Source organism: Aquarana catesbeiana, linkage group LG04 (genome assembly GCF_042186555.1).
Source record: "Aquarana catesbeiana isolate 2022-GZ linkage group LG04, ASM4218655v1, whole genome shotgun sequence".
NCBI lineage: Eukaryota > Metazoa > Chordata > Amphibia > Anura > Ranidae > Aquarana > Aquarana catesbeiana.
In genome coordinates this window covers 136,866,334-136,887,597 of record NC_133327.1, presented here as the reverse complement: position 1 = coordinate 136,887,597, position 21,264 = coordinate 136,866,334, and the positions used below count along the sequence as shown (strand labels likewise).

General features: G+C 44.2%; 1 protein-coding gene across 1 annotated transcript in view; it reads right to left on the bottom strand.

Annotated features, from left to right (window-relative positions):
• Nucleotides 1–21,264, bottom strand: part of LOC141139516 (allantoinase, mitochondrial-like) — a 58,804-nt gene that overhangs the window by 12,821 nt on the left and 24,719 nt on the right. The window contains exons 7-10 of the mRNA XM_073625731.1: nucleotides 19,973–20,066; nucleotides 18,509–18,695; nucleotides 17,910–18,048; nucleotides 202–374 (exon numbers count right to left, since the gene is read on the bottom strand). Coding sequence (XP_073481832.1) covers nucleotides 202–374; nucleotides 17,910–18,048; nucleotides 18,509–18,695; nucleotides 19,973–20,066 — 593 coding nt within the window. The remainder of the gene's footprint in view (nucleotides 1–201; nucleotides 375–17,909; nucleotides 18,049–18,508; nucleotides 18,696–19,972; nucleotides 20,067–21,264) is intronic.

Genomic DNA, 21,264 nt, shown 5'->3' with positions numbered 1-21,264 from the left:
TACATTTCTATTGGAAAAGAGAATTTTTTTCTTCATGTAAAAAATCCCACCATGATACTTATGTTTTATCTACAGTATCTAGAGAAAATTAAATAAGAACCCCTCAAATTGTGTTTAGAATGCAGATTGGTTGCTTTGGGGGCTAATTTCAACAAACGCTATATAGTCTTTATAGCTAAGCGCTCCTGTTATTTTACATACCTGAAACTCTTTGTCAGGATCCCAGATGACCAAATCAGCATCATAACCCACTTTAATGGCTCCTTTACGATTGCCAAGGCCGCACAGTTTGGCCGTATTGCTGCTCAACAACTGGGAGACGTCAGTCAAAGAGAAGCCGCGGGTTCTTGCAGAGGTCCAGAAAAGAGGCAGTCCTAAAAGTCAAGTGAGAAATCAGTTTACCAGAAAATAAATTTCATTATTTAGACAATTAAAAGGCAAAAAATAAGAAAAAAAACTCCTTTTGTGACCTCTACAGATAATCTTGTATTTTATTAGCCTATAAATATATATTTATAAAACAAAATCACTGGAAGAAAGCAGTGGGAATCATTTTATAAAGTCAACTTTTTATTGTTATCAAAACACTACAAATATTTTTTAAAACAAAATGAAAAAACACTGGGGTTAATTTACTAAAGGCAAATAGATTGTGTATTTTGCAAGTGCAGTTGCACTCATTTTCCCCAGAGCTTGGTAAAAGTGGTAAAACTTCTTGATTTCCATCATCCAAATATGTGCAAGCAAAAATAGTGTTTTTTTAAATTTTTTGATTGGGATATGCTTTACAAAGTGAAGCGTTACCACATTACATTTAGTAAGGAAAATTAGTGAAACTGCACTTGCAGAGTGCACAATCTATTTGCCTTTAGTAAATCAACCCCAGGATGTCTTTAGCTGGCTATACACTATTAGATTTTAAAATGAAAATTCATAAGAAGATTCTCAGTACATTTGACGATTTTATGAAAGTAGTTCAAAATTTCATTTGCTTTTGACATTTGATTTTTAAGTGAATGGACTATACCAAATGAAAACCAGATACACTGTTAGAAATTTGTTTATTCGAGAAAAAATTTTCATCCTTCGAATTTTCTCATCACTTCAGTCAAAAACGAATGTCAAATTGACCCCACTAACAATTAGAAAATAGAATGAACCTTCTTAAAACAAAAAACATTGAAATAAATTCTTCTAGACTTTAGAATGAGATAACTAAGTGTAGTCACATTTTCACTGTACTATCATCCTCCATCAGAGGCATATTTCAGGACTGCAGGAAAACAGTTCAATAAAACCATTAAGGCTCAGGACCCCCAAGTGTTACATTTTTGCCTCAAATTAATAAATGAGCCCTAACTGCATCCTGGAATTTGTGTTATAATGTTATATTGATCTTTGAAACTTTCTATAGTACTTAAGCCTAGTACACACTATCAGATTTTTTTTGTTCAACCTGAAAAAAACCTGTCAGCTCCATTTGGATCTGCTGTACTAACAACCCGCTGTTAGTACAGTGCTCTCCCCCACTGAACTACCGTGTCCTGACAGGGGGATGGTCCCCCCGCCCAAACACTCCGGTCAGCTCTCTCAGCCATTGGCTGAGAGCTCTGATAGGGAGCTAGTGGGCTGCAGGTTTTCCAGCATGCTCGTCCAGCAGAAGTTCGGCCGGCTTCAGTTGGACTGGCTACCATACACACGGGCCGAATGTTGGCCGGTTTTTATTGAACTGGCCAATGTCGTCTGACATTCGGCCCGTGTATACTAAGCTTTATCTGCTATGGAATAATAAAAAAATATATATATTTTATTGTATAATTGTAAGCATACAGTTAGGTCCATATATATTGGGACACACTAGATTAAAAGAATTATTCCCGCGCTAACAGGTATCAAATCCAATAAACAGTACTAGGAAAAGCTGCATGCACCGAACCGGGTGCAAACCAGACCTTAAATGAACATCAATATAATAATAGGTGGTACTGCGCTAATCCTGGGCCTCCTTAATGAGTAACTGAGGGTGATAGTAACTACATAAAAAGTGATATAAAAAATGCATAAGTGTTGGCACCAGCCATAAACTAATCTCACTTGTGAAATAATAAATCGTCTGGGTGCTAAAAAAAAAAAATTACGGTCTAGAGGCAAATAGACTAAAAACATTAGTGTAAACACTCATCAAATAATAGTGTATCATAAAATCCAAGTGACTCAAAATGAAACGAGCAAATAAAGTGACATAGTGCAATATTGACAAAAAATTATTAGAAGTCAAATAAGTGAAATATCCAGGGATTGTCAAATTATATGACATGCACTCTGTAATAAATAATATGACTTGACTATATTGGCATGCACCAGGTGTGGCAATGAAGGGAAGTCCTTATTTATTAAAAATGCAATAGCGTCTCAACATGCAACAGCACGCTCTGCGGTGTTTAAAATAAATCACACGGTGCTCATCTTCGTGTTTCAACACTCATGTGGGGGATGGCCCCTTACCTTAAGGCAATAGGGCAAGCGCATATAACCATAGATTAGGGATGAGCCGAACACCCCCCGGTTCGGTTCGCACCAGAACCTGCGAACGGACCGAAAGTTCGCACGAACGTTAGAACCCCATTGACGTCTATGGGATTCGAACGTTCGAAATCAAAAGTGCTCATTTTAAAAACTAATTTGCATGGTATTGTCCTAAAAAGGGTTTGGGGACCCGGGTCCTACCCCAGGGGACATGTATCAATGCAAAAAAAACTTTTAAAAACGGCCGTTTTTTCGGGAGCAGTGATTTTAATGATGCTTAAAGTAAAAAAAAAAAAAGTGAAATATTCCTTTAAATATCGTACCTGAGGGGTGTCTATAGTATGTCTGTAAAGTGACGCGTGTTTCCCGTGTTTAGAACAGTCCCTGCACCAAATGTCATTTTTAAAGGAAAAGATCTCATTTAAAACTGCTTGCGGGTTTAATGTAATGTCGGGTCCTGGCAATATGGATGAAAATCAGTGAGACAAACGGCATGGGTACCCCCCAGTCCATTACCAGGCCCTTTGGGTCTTGTATGGATATTAAGGGGAACCCCACACCCAAATTAAAATAAGGAAAGGTGTGGGGCCACCAGGCCCTATATACTCTGAACAGCAGTATACAGGCGGTGCAAACAAGACAGGGACTGTAGGTTTGTTGTTAAGTAGAATCTCTTTGTAATTTTGAACGGGTACATTTTTAACGTGTTTAGCTCCAGCCAAAAAATCTTTTTTAAGCTTTTTGGAAAACATAGGGAAGGGTTATCACCCCTGTGACATTTGTTTTGCTGTCTTTCCTCCTCTTCAGAAGATTTCACCTCACTTTTTGTCCCAATGGATTGGAAAGCATCAGTGGAAAGGAGAAATGTTTTTCCCATATTAACTCTTACAGGAGAGAATTTCCCTTCCTAGGGGTAGATTTCATCTCACTTCCTGTTGTCTCCTTCCGTTTGCAAGTAGGAGTCGTTTGTAAGTTAGTTGTTTGAAAGTAGGGTCCTGCCCTATATACTCAGCAGAAATTTGGGCCTTAGGTGTTGCTGTGGCCACAACACTGTAAGCCCTCACAGGGCCCTGCTGTGAAATATTAGATCAAGAATTGTAATTACATGCCCCTGTTGAACAGGAGCTGAAAAATTAGGCCTTAGGCACTGGTGCTGGTGCCACAACACTGCAACCCCTCACAGACACTCTAGTTGGAACGCAGGAACGAGCCCTGCTGCAAAGTATTGCATCAAAAATTGTAATTACACGCCCCTGTTAAACAAGGGCTGAAAAATTGGGCCTTAGGCACTGGTGCTGGTGCCACAACACTGCAACCCCTCACAGACATTCTAGTTGGAACGCAGGAACGAGCCCTGCTGCAAAGTATTGCATCAAAAATTGTAATTACACGCCCCTGTTAAACAGGGGCAGAAAAAATGGGCCTTAGGCACTGGTGCTGGTGCCACAACACTGCAACCCCTCACAGACACTCTAGTTGGAACGCAGGAACGAGCCCTGCTGCAAAGTATTGCATCAAAAATTGTAATTACACGCCCCTGTTAAACAGGGGCAGAAAAAATGGGCCTTAGGCACTGGTGCTGGTGCCACAACACTGCAACCCCTCACAGACACTCTAGTTGGAATGCAGGAATGAGCCCTGCTGCAAAGTATTACATCAAAAATTGTAATTACACGCCCCTGTTAAACAGGGGCTGAAAAATTGTGCCTTAGGCACTGGTGGTGGCGCCCAGAACCAAAAATGTTCTTACAAGCTATCAGCGTGATGATTGAGGAGGAAGAGAATAATTACTCAGGGATAGTCACTCAGCATCAGCATAGGCAGTCTTTGAAGGGATCTGAGATTTCAAAAAAAATTATTCGGTTACATCCGCATCAGGTGCTTGGTAGCTGGTGGTGATCCAAGACTGATTCATGTTTATGAAGGTCAGTCGATCGACCGAGTCAGTGGACAGACGCACCCTGTGATTGGTTACCACGCCTCCAGCAGCACTGAATGTGCGTTCCAAAAGAACGCTGGATGCAGGACAGGCCAGTAGCTCAATTGCATACTGTGCAAGCTCTGGCCAGTGATCCATCCTCAAGACCCAGTAACCCAGAGGATTTTCGGTGGGAAAGGTGTCCAAGTCTGATCTTGCCCCTAGGTATTCCTGCACCATGTAAAACAGACGCTGGCGATGGTTGCTGGAACCGATCATACCTTGGGGCTGCGGACCAAAAAATTGTCTGAACGCATCGGTCAGACGGCCACCTTCTCCACCGCTCCTTCTTTGACTGACCGAAGCCTCGGCAACACGTTGTCCAGAAACAGGAGTTTGTAACCTCCCAGTCTCTGGGAACGCGTTGCACAGACCTTTCTGCAAGGCCTCCCGAAGATGTTTCATCCTCTGCTCCCTCTGCGATGGCAAGATAAGGTCCGCAACCTTACCCTTGTAACGTGGATCAAGGAGGGTTTCCAGCCAGTATTGGTCCTTCTCCTTGATACCACGAATACGAGGATCCTTACGCAGGCTTTGCAGGATCAGGGAGGCCATGCAGCGTAGGTTTGCTGAGGCATTCGGTCCGGAGTCCTCTGGGTCACTAAGGACGACATGGTCCGCAGCCACCTCCTCCCAGCCACGTACAAGTCCATGTGATTCTTGGGACTGATCCCTTAAAGACTGCTGCTGATGCTGAGTGCCAGGCTCCACCTCCATACTGACACAATCTTCCTCCTCCTCCTCGTCCTCTTCCTGTGTGATCGGCGGGCACGCAGGAACACTGTCTGGATAAAGGGGGCCTTGAGAGCTAAGGAAGTCCTCCTCTTCCTGCCTTTGTTCTGCCTCAAGTGCCCTGTCCATTATTCCACGCAGCGTGTGCTCCAACAGGTGGACAAGGGGGACAGTGTCACTGATGCATGCACTGTCACTGCTCACCATCCTCGTGGCCTCCTCAAATGGTGACAGGACAGTGCATGCATCCCTGATCATGGCCCACTGGCGTGGGGAAAAAAAAATAAGCTCCCCTGACCCTGTCCTGGTGCCATAGTCGCACAGGTACTCATTGATGGCCCTCTGCTGCGTGTGCAGCCGCTGCAGCATGGCCAACGTTGAGTTCCACCTGGTGGGCATGTCACAGATTAGGCGGTTCTTGGGCAGGTTAAACTCCTTTTGGAGGTCCGTCAGCCGAGCACTGGCATTATATGACCGGCGGAAATGCACACAGACTTTCCTGGCCTGCCTCAGGACATCCTGTAAGCCCGGGTACCTGCCCAAGAACTGCTGCACCACCAAGTTAAGGACGTGAGCCAAACAGGGCACATGGGTCATTTGTCCCTGTCGGAGGGCAGAGAGGAGGTTGGTGCCATTGTCGCAAACCACCATTCCTGCCTTAAGTTGGCGTGGCGTCAACCACCTCTGAACCTGCCCCTGCAGAGCTGACAGAACCTCTGCCCCAGTGTGGCTCCTGTCCCCCAAGCACACCAGCTCAAGCACCGCATGGCATCTTTTGGCCTGCGTACTTGCGTAGCCCCTTGAACGACTACGGAGCACCGCTGGTTCCGAGGAAGAGGCCATGGAGGAAGAAGAAGAGGAGGGGGTGGAGGAGAGAGGTGTGTCACAATCATTAGCATTTTGGAGGCGTGGTGGCGGAACAACCTCCAACACTACTGCACCTTGTCCTGCATCCTTCCCAGCTGCCAGCAGAGTCACCCAATGCGCCATGAAACTTAGGTAACGTCCCTGTCCATGCCTGCTGGACCATGAGTCAGCGGTAATATGCACCTTACCGCTGACCACCCTGTCCAGCGAGGCATGGACATTGCCTTCCACATGCTGGTAGAGAGCCGGAATCGCCTTCCGTGAGAAAAAGTGGCGTTTGGGTACCTGTCACTGAAGAACCGCACATTCCACAAACTCACGGAAGGGGGCAGAGTCTACCAACTGAAAAGGCAGCAGTTGAAGTGCTAGCAATTTTGCCAAGCTAGCATTCAACCGCTGGGCATGTGGATGGCTGGGAGCAAACTTCTTTCGGCGGTGCAGCAGCTGGGGCAGGGAAATTTGCCTGGTACAATCTGATGTCGGTGTACCAAAATCAGATTGCCCACAAGTACTTGGCTGTGACACACCTAATTCTACACCTTCATTCCTCTCAGTGCAGGTCTCAGAGAGAACTGAAGGTCTAGTGGGGTTGGAAATCTCAGCTGATGAGGAGCAAGGAGAGGTCCTCTTTGTTCTTTGGTGTGGGTCTTTTAGATACGCTTGCCAACGAACTGCATGGCAGGTCAACATATGTCTGGTCAAGCATGTGGTACCCAAGCGGGAGATGTTTTGGCCACGCGAGATACGCTTGAGACATATGTTGCAAATAGCAGCGGTGCGATCTGATGCACTCATCTCAAAAAAGGCCCACACCAAAGAACTTTTTGAATAACGCGCAGAGACTGCAGCGCCCTGCACATGTGGAGCTTTGGGGTGTGATGCAGTCAATGTGCTGCCCTTAGGCTGGCCCCTGGAGGGCATCCTGCCTCGTTGGTGATGTGCCGCCTCCTCCTCCTCCTCCTCCTCCTCTCTCCTATCAGGCACCCACGTTGAGTCAGTGACCTCATCATCCCCTCCCTCCTCATCACTGGAGCAAACCTGGCAGTATGCTGCAGCAGGGGGAGCATGACTGCCAGACTGCTGTCCTTCTTGGGCACCCCCTCTGTCCGTGCTCATGTTACTGCCTTCATCGAGCTCAGTATCATCATCAGAGCCTTCCAAACGCTGGGCATCCTCCTGGAGCATGTACCCAACACTGTGGTCAAACAGTTCGAGGGACTCCTCAGGAGGACATGGTGGGGCTAGGGAAGGAGTCACTGATGACATTGAGCCGAGGGAAGAGGCCGCTGCTTTGCCAGACAAAGTACCCTGGGCATGGGTGAGAGAGGATGAGGAGGATGAGGACGGCTTGGTCATCCACTCGACCAAGTCTTCTGCATGTTGCGGCTCAACATGGCCAGCTGCCGAAAAAAAGGCCAAGCGTGTCCCATGGCCACGTGCTGATGAGGATGCACCGTCTCCACGACCAGCACTAGACACAGAGCCTGCTTGCCCTCTCTTATTGGCTTGTGACTGTCTGCCTCTCCTTCTTGGCCTTCCAGACATACTAATGGCCTGTAGCTGCACTAAGCTGGGATATATATATATATATATATATATATATATATATATGTAATGATACTGCAGCTAGCAAAATCAACTGCCTGCCTGTAGTATGAGACGCACCCCACTAACTTGTAGGTTTAGCAGAACACTGTGAGCAGGACGCACTGCACTAACTGTAAATAGTCTAGCTGCCTGACTGTGGTACTAATAGGATCAAAAGAACACAAGCAATTTTCTTCAGGTAGCTGTATTTACTGTAACAAGACAAGCCTGCCTGTCAGTAAGAAGATAACAGAAACGGATCTAGCTGAACACTGTGAGCAGGATGCACACCACTAACTTGTAGGTTTAGAAGAACACTGTGAGCAGGACGCTCTGCACTAAATGTAAATAGTCTAGCTGCCTGACTGTGGTACTTATAGGATCAAAAGAACACCAGTAATTTTCTTCAGGTAGCTTTATATACTGTAACAAGACAAGCCTGCCTGTCAGTAAGAAGAGAACAGGAACGGATCTAGCTGAACACTGTGAGCAGGACGCACTGCACTAAATGTAAATAGTCTAGCTGCCTGACTGTGGTACTAATAGGATCAAAAGAACACCAGTAATTTTCTTCAAAATACTGTAACAAGACAAGCCTGCCTGTCAGTAAGAAGATAACAGGAACGGATCTAGCTGAACACTGTGAGCAGGACGCACTGCACTAAATGTAAATAGTCTAGAAGATAACAGGAACGGATCTAGCTAAACTGAATACAGTGTATATATATATATGCAACACCTGGGATGCATATATATAGACAATACACTTTAAGTGCAGCTAACTGACTGACTGTCCTGCCTAATCTAGCTAACTCAAATGAAATGACACTGTCTCTCTCTCTCTCTATTTCTCAGCACACCGGAACACACTGCACAGGGCCGCCGTGCAGGCGGCCTTATATAGTGTGGGGCGTGTACTAAATCCCCTGAGCCATAATTGGCCAAAGCCTCCTTGGCTTTGGCCAATTACGGCTCTCTGTTAAGGCGGCGCTGTGATTGGCCAAGCATGCGGGTCATAGTGCATGCTTGGCCAATCATCAGCAAGCAATGCACTGCGATGCCGCAGTGAATTATGGGCCGTGACGCGCCACACAAATTTGGCGCGAACGGCCCATATCGTTCGCAATTCGACGAACGATCGAACAGCCGATGTTCGAGTCGAACATGGGTTCGACTCGAACACGAAGCTCATCCCTACCATAGATCTTTCAAAAGGTCCTCCTTAGGGAAATAGGGCAAGCACTTCTGACCAAGTAACTTTGAGGGGGTCCTCCTATGGATGTAGCAAACTATCCTCACGGTAGTAGTTTCAGGGGATAATTCCCTCGGTGGTATAGGGAAATAAAAAACAGGGGGAGCCCCAATAGTGTAATGTCGTTTTAACCAGCAGCTTTATTATGTAAAAACAAGGGTACTCACATATACATAAAAGGCAGTGTTCATATCTCCGACGAGCGGCGAGCTCGTATCTCTATCAGACGGAACAGGCTTTACATGCTGTGATAGAGATACGAGCTCGCCGCTCGTCGGAGATACGAACACTGCCTTTTATGTATATGTGAGATTAGTTTATGGCTGGTGCCAACACTTATGCATTTTTTATATCATTTTTTATGTAGTTACTATCACCCTCAGTTACTCATTAAGGAGGCCCAGGATTAGCGCAGCACCACCTATTATTATATTTATATTGGGACACAGGTACAATTTTAAAATTTTTTCAGGTATTTACCAAAACATATTCAAGCTATAGTTATATAATGGATATGGGCTGAAAGTGCACACTCTTAGGTTTAATTTGAGAGTATGTACATCCAAATCGGAGGAAGGGTTTAAGAATTACAGCTCTTAAGAATAGCCACCCCCCTTTTTCAAAGGACCAAAAGTAATTGGACAATTGAATCAAAAGCTGTTTCATGGCCAGGCGTGGGCTACTCCTTTATTATTTCTTTATCAATTAAGCAGGTAAAAAGGTCTGGAGTTGATTCAAAGTGTGGTATTTGCATTTGGAATCTATTGCTGTGAACCTACATCATGCGTTCAATGGAGCTGTCCATGCAAGTGAAACAGGTCATTGCAAGGCTTCAAAAATGAAACAAATCCATCAGAGAGATAGCAGCAACATTAGGAGTGGCCAAATCAACAATTCGGTACACTCTGAGGAAAGAAGAACACACTGGTTAGCTCAGCAACATAAGCCTGGACGTCTATGGAAGACAACAGTGGTGGATGATCGCAGGATCCTTTCTATAGTAAAGGAAAACCCATTCACAACATCCAGACAAGTGAAGGACACTCTCCAGGAGGTGGGCGTATCATTGTCAAAGTCTACAATCAAGAGAAGACTTCACAAGAGCAAATACAGAGTGTGCCATTTATAAACCTGAAGAATAGAAAAGCCAGATTAGACTTTGGCAAAAAACATCTAAAAAAGCCAGACCAGTTCTGGAAAAGCATTCTTTGGATGGATGAAACTAAGATTAATCTGTACCAGAATGACGGGAAGAAAAAAGTGTGGAGAAGGCTTGGACCAGCTCATGATTCAAAGCACACAATGTCATCTGTAAAACATGGTGGAGGCAGTGTGGTGGCATGGTCATGCATGGCTTCCAGTGGCATTGGGTGATTGGTGTTTATTGATGATGTGACAGAAGACAGAAGCAGTCGGATGAATTCTGTCAGTCCAGATCCAAATGCAGCAAAGTTGATTGGATGGCGCTTCACAGTACAGATGGACAATGATCCAAAACACACTGCAAAGGCAACCTAGGAGCTTTTGAAGGAAAAGAAGTGGAATATTCCGCAATGGCCGAGTCAATCACCTGATCTCAACCCAATTGAACATGCATTTCACTTGCTGAAGGCAAAACTAAAGGTAGAAAGACCCACAAACAAAGAACAACGGAAGACAGCAGCAGTTAGAGCCTGGCAAAGCATCAGCAAGGAGGAAACCCAGTCTTTGGTAGTGTCCATGGGTTCCAGACTTCAGGCAGTCATTGCCAGTAAAGGATTCTGAACAAAGTATTAAAAATGAACATTATATTTATGATTATATTCATTTGTCCAATTACATTTGAGCCCCTGAAAATGGGGGGACTGGGTAGAAAAATGATTGCAGTTCCTAAAATTTGTACTTGATATTTATGGCCAACCCCTTGAATTAAAGCTGAAAGTCTGCACTTCAAATTAATTTGGATTGTTTCGTTTTAATTCTATTCTGGGGGCATACAGAGCCAAAAGTATGAAAATTGTGCCTGTGTCCAGATATATATAGACCTAACTGTATATTTAAAAAGGTAGCTATACTTAGGTAAGTATATGTAAACCCAATCACTAAAATCTCATATATGCTTTTACATGTTATTGTAATTTCAAAAGTAATTTTATATATTTTTTAAATCTGTAGTGATCCTGCCATGAAGGTCCTTGATCAGGCACTTCTTGTTATAGGTTAACATTGGTCTCTCTCTCTGCTTTCCAACTGTGAGCCTTTGTTATTACCCTGTAATATGCTTCCTAAGACTACAAGCAGCCATGCTGACACACATTGCACAGACATGGTATACTGTTGTCACCAATAGGATTCCTACCGGTAGAAAAGCCTTGCTGCAGCAGACATGAAGTGGGTGCAGATGGGTTGTAGAAGATCAGCAATGGTCATATGTAACAAGGGACAAAAAGGCAGAGTCATTTTTTTTAAATAGCAACTGTTTATGCTGCATGGTTTTTAATAAATTTAAATATTAATTTAGGGTTTACATTTACTTTACGCACATTAGATGTGTCATCACAGTCCCCAGGTAATATAAACATTAAATTATTTACATTCTGCCTGTCTGTGTGCCCACTGTAAATGCAGACAAAGACGGAGGACAATGAAGGCATCTGCTTCATATACTTGTGTGATTTGATATCTTCACTTCCAGAGGCCTAAAAAATCATGATTTTCATGCTACATTGGAGAAATAGCGGGTCAGCAATGACAGCCTACACATTTATGTCAACACAAAGATGATGTAACATAAGTTGTTTTTTTTTTCCAGTTTATCTGTAGATTTATGCACTCCTTTCTCTCCATCTTGCTTATTAGCAGACAAAGGTGCCACATCTTGTGAGATACAGCTTTTCATGCTATCGCTGACTCCAAACAGTTTTCATATATTTCCTGTTTGTAGGTGTCTCATAGCTTAGTGGTCTGACCTCACTGATCATCCCCTTGAGTTTTAGCAACAGAAATACAATACTGACCATGATATCACCTTACACATACAAGCAATAAGTCAGTACTATTGGATCTGCCTGACTATTGTAACTTACAAATGTCTCATGCTGTATAACAGGCATGCAAAGCCTCTTTTGCCAGCTCTCGGCTCCCTCCCCATCAGCAGAGCAGTGCAGGGAAGTGTCAGTGAGACACTAATGCATTCCAATCTCAGAGTTCCCCACACCACACCTGCACTGAGGGGAAGGCACTGTGCCCCCACACATTGTAAAAGATGGGAAACATTGTTTGATTCTCTAACTTTGCTGTAGCTGCGATCGCCAGCTTTTGTGATGGGGAAGAGATTGGGTGCAGTTCTGCTAGGGGGAGAGGGGAGGTGGTACCTGTTTCCCAGGAGGAGGAGGACTGTCATTGGCCACTGCTAAAGCCAATCACAGTCCTGCTAGCCCTGTCCACCACCTGGAGGAAGATGACTCGATTGATTGCCACTACCAATCTCAGAAAGAAGAGATTTCACTGTGATTTAGAAAACCACAATCAGGTGACAGTTTGTGGAATTACTGTTGAGCTTCTGGGAACTTTGTTGAAATTATTCCTGAACCTTTGTGTCACTTACTACTGAACCCCGGCACTCTGTGTCCCTTTAAACCACAGCCAGTATTCAACGCAATGAAAATCACACACAACTTTTCCTCAGCTGCGGGGGCCCAACTTATGATCCTGCACACAGGCCCACTGCTTTCAGAAAATGCCCCTGACCTGAGCTCATCATTGCGCATCTATTCCAGATGCTTGTATGTGACATCACATACATCACATACAAGCACATAGGCTGGATGCGAAAGGTGGATCAGCAGGATGAGTGTGCCAGGACAGGTAGATGTGTCTCATCTCTGCTTCCTTTCACAACTCTGCATATCACGCATATCATAGATGAGAAGAGGGTACAGTGGTGGAGCAGATGAGCAGGAGGGTACAGCGGTGGGGAAAATGAGCAGGAGGGGTTCAGAGGTGGGACAGAAGAGCAGGAGGGTACAGCGGTGGGGCAGATGTGCAGGGATACAGTGGTGGAAGAGATAAGAAAGGGGCTCAGCAGTGGGACAGAAGAGCAGGGGGTACAGTGATAGGGCAGATGAGCAGGGGGTTCAGTGTTGGGTCAGATGATCTGGGGGGTTAAGTGTTGGGCCAGATGAGAAGTGGTGGGACAGAAAAGAAGGGGGGTAGAGCAGTGGGGCGGATGTGAAAGGAGGTGCACAGGTGGGACAGATGAGCAGGGGATTACAGTGGTGTGGCAGAAGAGCAGGGGAACAGAGGTGGGACAGATGTGCAGGAGGTACAGTAGTGGGGCAGATGAGAAAGGGGGTTACAGTGGTAGGACAGAAAAGCAGGGGTACAGTTGTGTGGCAGTGGTACAGGGGGTTACAGTGGTGGGGCAGATGTGCAGGGTAGTACAGTGGTGGGGCAGATGTGCAAGGGGTTACAGTGGTGGGGCAGATGTGCAGGGGGTTACAGTGGTGGGGCAGATGTGCAGGGGGTTACAGTGGTGGGGCAGATGAACAGATGGGTTCAGTGTTAGGACAGATGAGAAGGTGATTCAGTAGTGAGACAGAAGAGCATGGGGATACAGCGGTGGAGCAGATGTGCAGGGAGGTACAGTGGTGGCATAGATGAGAAAAGGGGTACACTGATGGGGCAGATGAGCAGGGGGGTACAGTGGTGGGGCAGATGTGCAGGAGGTACAGTAGTGAGAGGGATGACAAGGGGGTTCAGCTGTGAAACAGAAAATTAGGGGGTACAGTGATGGGGTAGATGAGTAGGGGGTACATCGGTGGGGCAGATGTGAAAGGAGGTGCACTGGTGGGACAGATGAGCAGGGGGTTACAGTGGTGGGGCAGAAGAGCAGGGAAACAGAGGTGGGACAGATGTGCAGGAGGTACAGTGGTGGGGCAGATGAGAAAAGGGTAACATTGGTGGGGCAGATGAGCAAGGGGTTACAGTGGTAGGACAGAAAAGCCAGGGATACAGTGGTGTGGCAGATGTACAGGGAGTTACAGTGGTGGGGCAAATGTGTAGGGGGTTACAGTGGTGGGGCAGATGTGCAGGGGGTTACAGTGGTGGGGCAGATGTGCAGGGGGTTACAGTGGTGGGACAGATGAGCAGGGAGGTACAGTGTTGAAACAGATTTGCAGGGGGGACAGTGATCTGAGGTGTGAAGGTGCAGGAATTGGGGCTGATCTAAGGTGTGATGGTGCATGAATTGGGGCTGATCGGAGGTGTAAAGGTGCAGGAATTGGGGCTGATCAGAGGTGTGAAGGTGCAGGAATTGGGGCATTTTGCATTACCGCATTTACCAATAACAAATTGGACCCTTTTTAAACTCATCTTTTTATCTCCATACACTACAGGAGTTGTTTCTGAACATTTGTATCGTTTGATAATATGATATGAGCTAAAATTCCAATATAAAGATACTAATACTGGAAATTCACAACAATGCTGAGTTTATTGTGTGGTACGATATTCATATAGTCAGTAAACCAATAATACTTTCTCTGGCATACTTGTATTGTTTTTATCACTGCTGTATTTCATTCTTTTATCACTTAATGGCACGGATGTCTTTACTGATGCAAACCTTTTATAATTAGTCTTAGATGTGTGATATAATAATAGAAAGTCTCAATGAAACCAGTATGCCAATACAACAGAAAGAGTTCCTAGGCTCTTTTGTCCTGCACACACTTATTGATCTAAATGGCAGCAGTGTTTGGCAATTCATAAGGTTTACATGAATGCATTTATATATCAAAGGTCTGTCCCAGATCACTATGGAAACAAAAAGTAGCTGTGTTCATTATTTTAAATTTCAAATCTGAGCAGTGGGGTGATGCCATACTAATGTATCTAATCTGGCCAATGTCTAACAGTAGATTTGTCAGTGACATCACAAATGACAATAACAGTCTACTAAAAACTGTATCTTTTATTATAAAAATAAGCAGTTCTGAAAGCCTTGCCTATACGTAGGATCAGTTTTGTTATTGCCTCACCCTCCTCAGCGGCATATACTAATCGTTTATTACACCAGCGTCATTCTCTCCAAGCTGCCAAATTCAAGCAAAATATCTATTACGTTTGGGCATGGAGAAGAATGTGCTCCACTCAATGGTCACAACACTGAACAGCCGAACAGAACTTCAGGGGAGCAAAAAAAAAACATGAGTATGTACGTCAGCTAAGGGGCATTAAAGTGAACATGGTACTTCTTGTGTGAGACAATATTTCTACCCACAGGCCAAAACTAAAAAGGCTAATGTACAGACATCTAGATTTAGTCTGTGTCACATATATTACAGCATCTTATTCCAGAAAGTGTGATACTAAGCCTGGGTGATGCCTGAACAAAGGCATTGGTCTTCTGAGGAGAAAGGAAGACAAAGGCACTGTCAGGAAGAGAGCTATGGCACCTCTGAGAGATAATAATTGTCTGAAGGTTTTTTTTACTTACACTTATTCTTTTTTTTTTGTATTTTGAATTAAGGTACAAAACAAAGCCTACTGGGCATACCCAGACTTATAGGGTAAACAAACAAAAAAAAAGGAAACCATCAACTCTTCACTTGACAACCAAGCTATCTGATTTAGATAAAGCTCATCGGCATAGGCATAACAAAAAAAAAGGTACCACCTAAACCAGGGGTCGGCAACCCATGGGCCGCTGCCGCTAAATGTCCGGCCCGTCAGTGCTCGTGATTAATTCACGGGCACCCGGCCCGCGGACAAGTGAATGGTTGTTTAATACGGTTATCTGCAAAAGTGTCTGTTATATGATAAAACTGCAGCTATATACCTCATTAAGATGGAAGTATATAATGATCATATGAAAAGAAAACTCACTGCATAAGCACTTTTGTAGAGATTTATGTTCAGTCTGTCTTGGTTTTATGCCTTTTCTAAATAAATAATAATTTTATTTAAACACAATCGTCTTGTTTGCTTATACAGTCCCACTGTACTGGGGGGTACATAAGTTCCCCAATTTTTAGGGTTCTTGTTTTCTCACATTAATCTGGGATGTTGGCAACATATTAATGGTGATATAGTTTACCTTCTACGGTTCATCATACTATATATATATAATATGGATATTCAGACCGACGCGTTTCAGGACAACTTGAAGGGTCCTTTCATCAGGGGCATTCAAGACCAGATGAAAACTACCATAGCATAATCAATTGTATAAACTTGATACTGTATACACCTCCAAAAAGCATGCCAAATGATGTCATACAGCCATAGCAACAGAACAAATGCCATAAGGCAGTAGGGATAGGAGTTGTGGCTAGCCAAAAGTTTTGCGTAGTTGAATGTGGGTTGGTATAATGCTTCAGTCAAGCCAGTAAACACTCTCTAAGCGGAAAAGTATCTTTGAGTGGCTATTAGTCACTAGCTATCCCACATCATGCTGACGTCCATCCTGAAGGAAGTGAGGGAGGTCACGTCCTTCAGGATGGATGTCAGCATGATGTGGGATAGCTTGTGACTAATAGCCACTCAAAGATATTTTTCCGCTTAGAGAGTGTTTACTTGCTTGATTGAAGCATTATACCAACCCACATTCAACTACACAAAACTTTTGGCTAGCCACAACTCTTATCCCTACTGCCTTACGGCATTTGTTCTGTTGCTATGGCTGTATGACATCAATTGCCATACTTTTTGGAGGTGTATACAGTATCAAGTTTATACAATTGATTATGCTATGGTAGTTTTCATCTGGTCTTGAATGTCCCTGAAGAAAGGACCCTTCAAGTTGTCCTGAAACGCGTCGGGCTGAATGTCCATAATACTACCACGCATCAATAATTCATTGTTGAAACTTGTTGCTTGTTTTTATTCAATATGTTCCTTAGGTGATATTTTGCACCTGAATAATTTTATATCTTCTTTAAATAAATATCATTTATACATTTTTTTGATTAATTTTTCTTGCCTATAAAGTCCCTCAATACTCATTTGGGGGGGGGGGTATCCATTCATGATTAGAGCAAGAGACTCTACTAAGCTTAAAAAAAAGGGTGGGCTCGGGGCGCAGAGCCCACCCGGTTGTGTGTGACATGAATATTCGCTATTGTCACACTGATTCTCCTCCCGGTCAATCGGGAAGTGGGTCATGAGACCCATTTCCTGATTGGCCGAAAGTAGATGCGATCCTTTTGGCCTAGGAGGAGGGAGGAGGAAGATGGAGAGGCAGGGGAAGCTGCCGCCTGCGCCATAGATAGGGTAAGTGCCGGGGAGGGTGGTGGTGTGGGTTACCAGACCAACAGTGGCCGCTGGTGGTAAACCCACAGCCACCCCCCAAAAAATATATCACCAGCCACCACTGCTGGATTCATAAGTGAACTTATACAGCAGTATTGCAGAGTTGACCAGATTTTTCCAGAAATCAAGTGTCATTGGAGACTTACACCTTATTCTTCATGCATGCACTTAACATGAGAATAATATAGGATGCTAGGTATTCTTTGAAGGAAACTTGTGCTAGGAGTTATATGCAGGCTGCCAATGGTGACTTGTGTCTGAAAAATTCAAGCTGCCTGCCTGCCATGTAGAATAATCTGCAGCAAATCAAGTCAGAAATCCTTTCAGGCATAGCTATTTTTAGAAGAGTTCAGGGATGGCAGCCTCAATCCTAGTGCAGGTCAGATATTTCCCAGATTCTTCTATTGGGTTAACAGCTAGTGGTGAGGGGATGGAGACATACAGTAGGTGGTGGAAGCTATCAAAAGTATTTCAGTGCCAGGTTTTTGTGAGACTCAAGGTATACAGAATCCCTCCACCTGCTCCGCCATTCCCAAAGTTATGCTGGTGAGAGGGGTTGCAGATCAAATTCAGAAACCTATTGAGCCAGCTTGCCACACTGCCAGTTACATTTAACAATAGTACAGTACCCAGCTTCCCAAAACCTATGTGTACTGGAAATTGACCTATACCTACCAAACTGTAGTGAAGAAATTCCTCCCCAGGCCTTCATGTAATCTCCCTCTTTTAGAAGCTTGAGGTCTGGTGTGCATGGTGAATGGTCAGAAACCACCATGTCTATATGGCCCTGCAGGAGTGCATTCCAAAGAGCTTCCTAAAAACGACAAAAGGTAGGGCAGCATCAAGCATAAGCAATAAAATGATCTAGAACTTTGCCTGTAAACTGTATAGTATGTAGTGATGGGTGACACAGTAGAGCTGGCTGGGGTAATTTATGTCCCTCCAATGAAGGGCTACATGTCCCTTAACAGACATTGACTACTGACTGCAGGATATGGCCAGACTGCAAATTCTCAGATATAAGCTTTCAGCAGTCAAGTGGAATCAAACTAATGGAATTTGAACAATGATTGATTAATAGAATGTAGTGGATCTGTGTGCAGTAACCCATTTACTGCCAACCACTGCACTACGTTATTACATATATTAGAGGAAAATGTGCAAATGTTCTCTTATTAGTAACATGCAAATTGCATTTTCTATCTTTTGCCAGCCAGTCTGAGGGCTGCATGCTTGTCAGTAGAGTATAAGGAAGTAGAGAACAGTGACAGTACCTTGTTGCGATGGCCTCTCACAGGGGGGCAGCATTTGAAGTACGTGGCACCAGGGGGAATGTGCTCAGAGCTCAGGGATAGGTAATGGTGAGTGGTCTCTACAGTCAGGGGGGCTCCGGCCTCCTTTGCTTTTCTGATTATGGTCAGAGATTGTGCTGACGACAGGTGTACAATGTGACATCGTACTCTAAAGAAAGATAGTCTTATATCATTATGTTTGAGAAATCTTATCCTGAGACATTCAATATCCTGAGGCATTCGTCACCATAAAAGTACAGTACAGAGTATTTTGGACAACATTAAAAAAATGTAAGCTACTATATCAGAGATTATAATACATGGTACTGTCTTAGTAAATTATGGTATACTGCAGCACTTGTCATGATTTGTAGCACCCTCTAGTTAGGTAAGTGCTAAAGTGAGGATTTTTCTGAGAGTAGGAACATTTAGGCAGGCCTAGCTGGTTGCTAGGCCTGTTTGATTTAATTCTGGGCTGAGAGTGGCTCAGGGTAGCAGCTGATGACTCACAGGCAGCATCACTTCCTTGTCACCTCCCTCTTCCTTCTAGAAAGTGCTAGAAGGAGAGGAAGGGAAGAGAGGTGGAGCTGCCTGGGGTATCTTAAGGAGCCTTGACCAATCTTCAACTTGGACTTGCAGGGGGCAGGCCTCCTTAAATACCTGGGGTCAGCCCTTCTGGGGAGGAGTAGTCGGATGGAAGAGCTCTAGTGAGAGAGTGTGGAGGCTGTCAGGGCCCACGGGGAGCTCCCCAGACTGGGGGGGGGGGGGTGACCCTGGGCTGGGGCCCGGGTGCATCCAGAAGTCCAGAGGCCTAAAGTAACCTGTATTCTGTAGTCATGCTGTGATCCAGGTATAGATACTCTATTGTGTTTATTCACAAAAGTCTGTGGTCACAGGGGCAGCAAGGGAAAAGTGGCCTAAAGGGTAGTAAGTAAATACACTCTGGCATTAAAAACACGCATTCATTTTATTTACAGAGAATGCAGAATAGAAAAATTATTTAATAAATAGATGTTTCCAGTTAATAAGCAATTACATTCAAAGATAATTTCTCCATTCAAGGCAGAATAGGGCAGGATGTATTCCCAAGTAGGTGTTTCCTGTTGTTTAAGACCCCAGCAAGTTGGTTTCTACCACCTCTAGAATGGACTTGTTAGGTCAAGCACAGATTTCCAGCCAAGCTAGCAACATCACCAGCCTAAATTAACTCTATATTCTAACAATCTTGACATATCGAATACAAATACACAGACAATTCACATTAGTTGGTGATGATAACAGATCAATCAGTTATGACATGGGTTGGGCAATGGATCTCCCAGCTAAAGTTTTAAAACCCTAAAGCCCTGCTATGTTTGAATGCCAAGCTACACAAAATGCAGGGGATACAAACAAAGTGAAAGGGTGGCTTTTCAGAAAATGCTATAATATCTATTTAACACTAACTTGTACTGTTGACAAAGATCAGCCACCAGTTGCACTGCAGCAATTTCCATGTCATCTGGGCGAGAGTCCAAAAATGTTTGATAAAGTGTGGAATCTGTGTGGAATAGGTACATATTAAGTTTATAGGTGTTTTTTATTATTTTCATATATACAGTGTATAATATATATATATATATATATATATATATATATATATATATATATATATATATATATATATATAAACATTCACACACACGTACACTATATTGCCAAAAGTGTTGGGATGCCTGCCTTTACGCGTACATGAACTTTAATGGCATCCCAGTCTTAGTCCATAGGGTTCACTATTGAGTTGGCCTACCCTTTGCAGCTATAACACCTTCAAATCTTCTGGGAAGGCTTTCCACAAGGTCTAGGAGTGTGTCTATGGGAATATTTGATCATTCTTCCAGAAGCGCATTTGTGAGGTCAGGAACTGATATTGGACGAGAAGGCCTGGCTCACAGTCTCCGCTCTAATACATATCAAAGGTGTTCTGTCGGATTGAGGTCAGGACTCTGCGCAGGCCAGTCAAGTTCCTCCACCCCAAACCCTCTTATCCATGTCTTTATGGACCTTGATTTGTGCTCCGGTCCAAAACATTTGGTGGAGAGGGGATTATGGTGTGTTTTTTTTTCAGGGGTTGGGCTTGGCCCTTTAGTTCCACTGAAGGGAACTTTTAAGGCGTCAGCATACTAAGACATTTTGGACAATTTCATGCTTCCAATTATGTGGGAACAATTTGCTGATGGTCCCTTCCTGTTCCAACATGACTGCGCACCAGTGCACAAAGCAAGGTCCATAAAGACATGGATGAGCGGGTTTGAGGTGGAGGAACTTGACTGGCCTGCGCAAACGCTTTAAGGGTTGCTTTCTGCTGAAAAAGCCCCATTATGCTTTCAGAGTCTTAGAGGGTCACTGTAGATCTGAGGGGGCATGTTAGTATTTTGAATTTAATTTGTTGGGTGAGTGGAAGCCAGTGGAGGGATTGACAGAGAGGAGTAGAAGACACAGAGCGATTGGTAAGGTGGATGAGTCTGGCAGCAGCATTCATGATGGACTGAAGGGGGGATAACCTATGTAGAGGCAAGACAATGAGAAGGGAGTTACAGAAGTCGAGGTGAGAGTTGACCAGGGTGTGAATTAAGAGCTTTGTTGTGTCATTGGTTAGAAAGGGGCATATTGTGGAGATGTTGCAGAGGTTGAGGCAGCAAGATTTGGACAGTGATTGGACGTGGGGCTTAAAGAAGAGTTCAGAGTCCAGGACTACA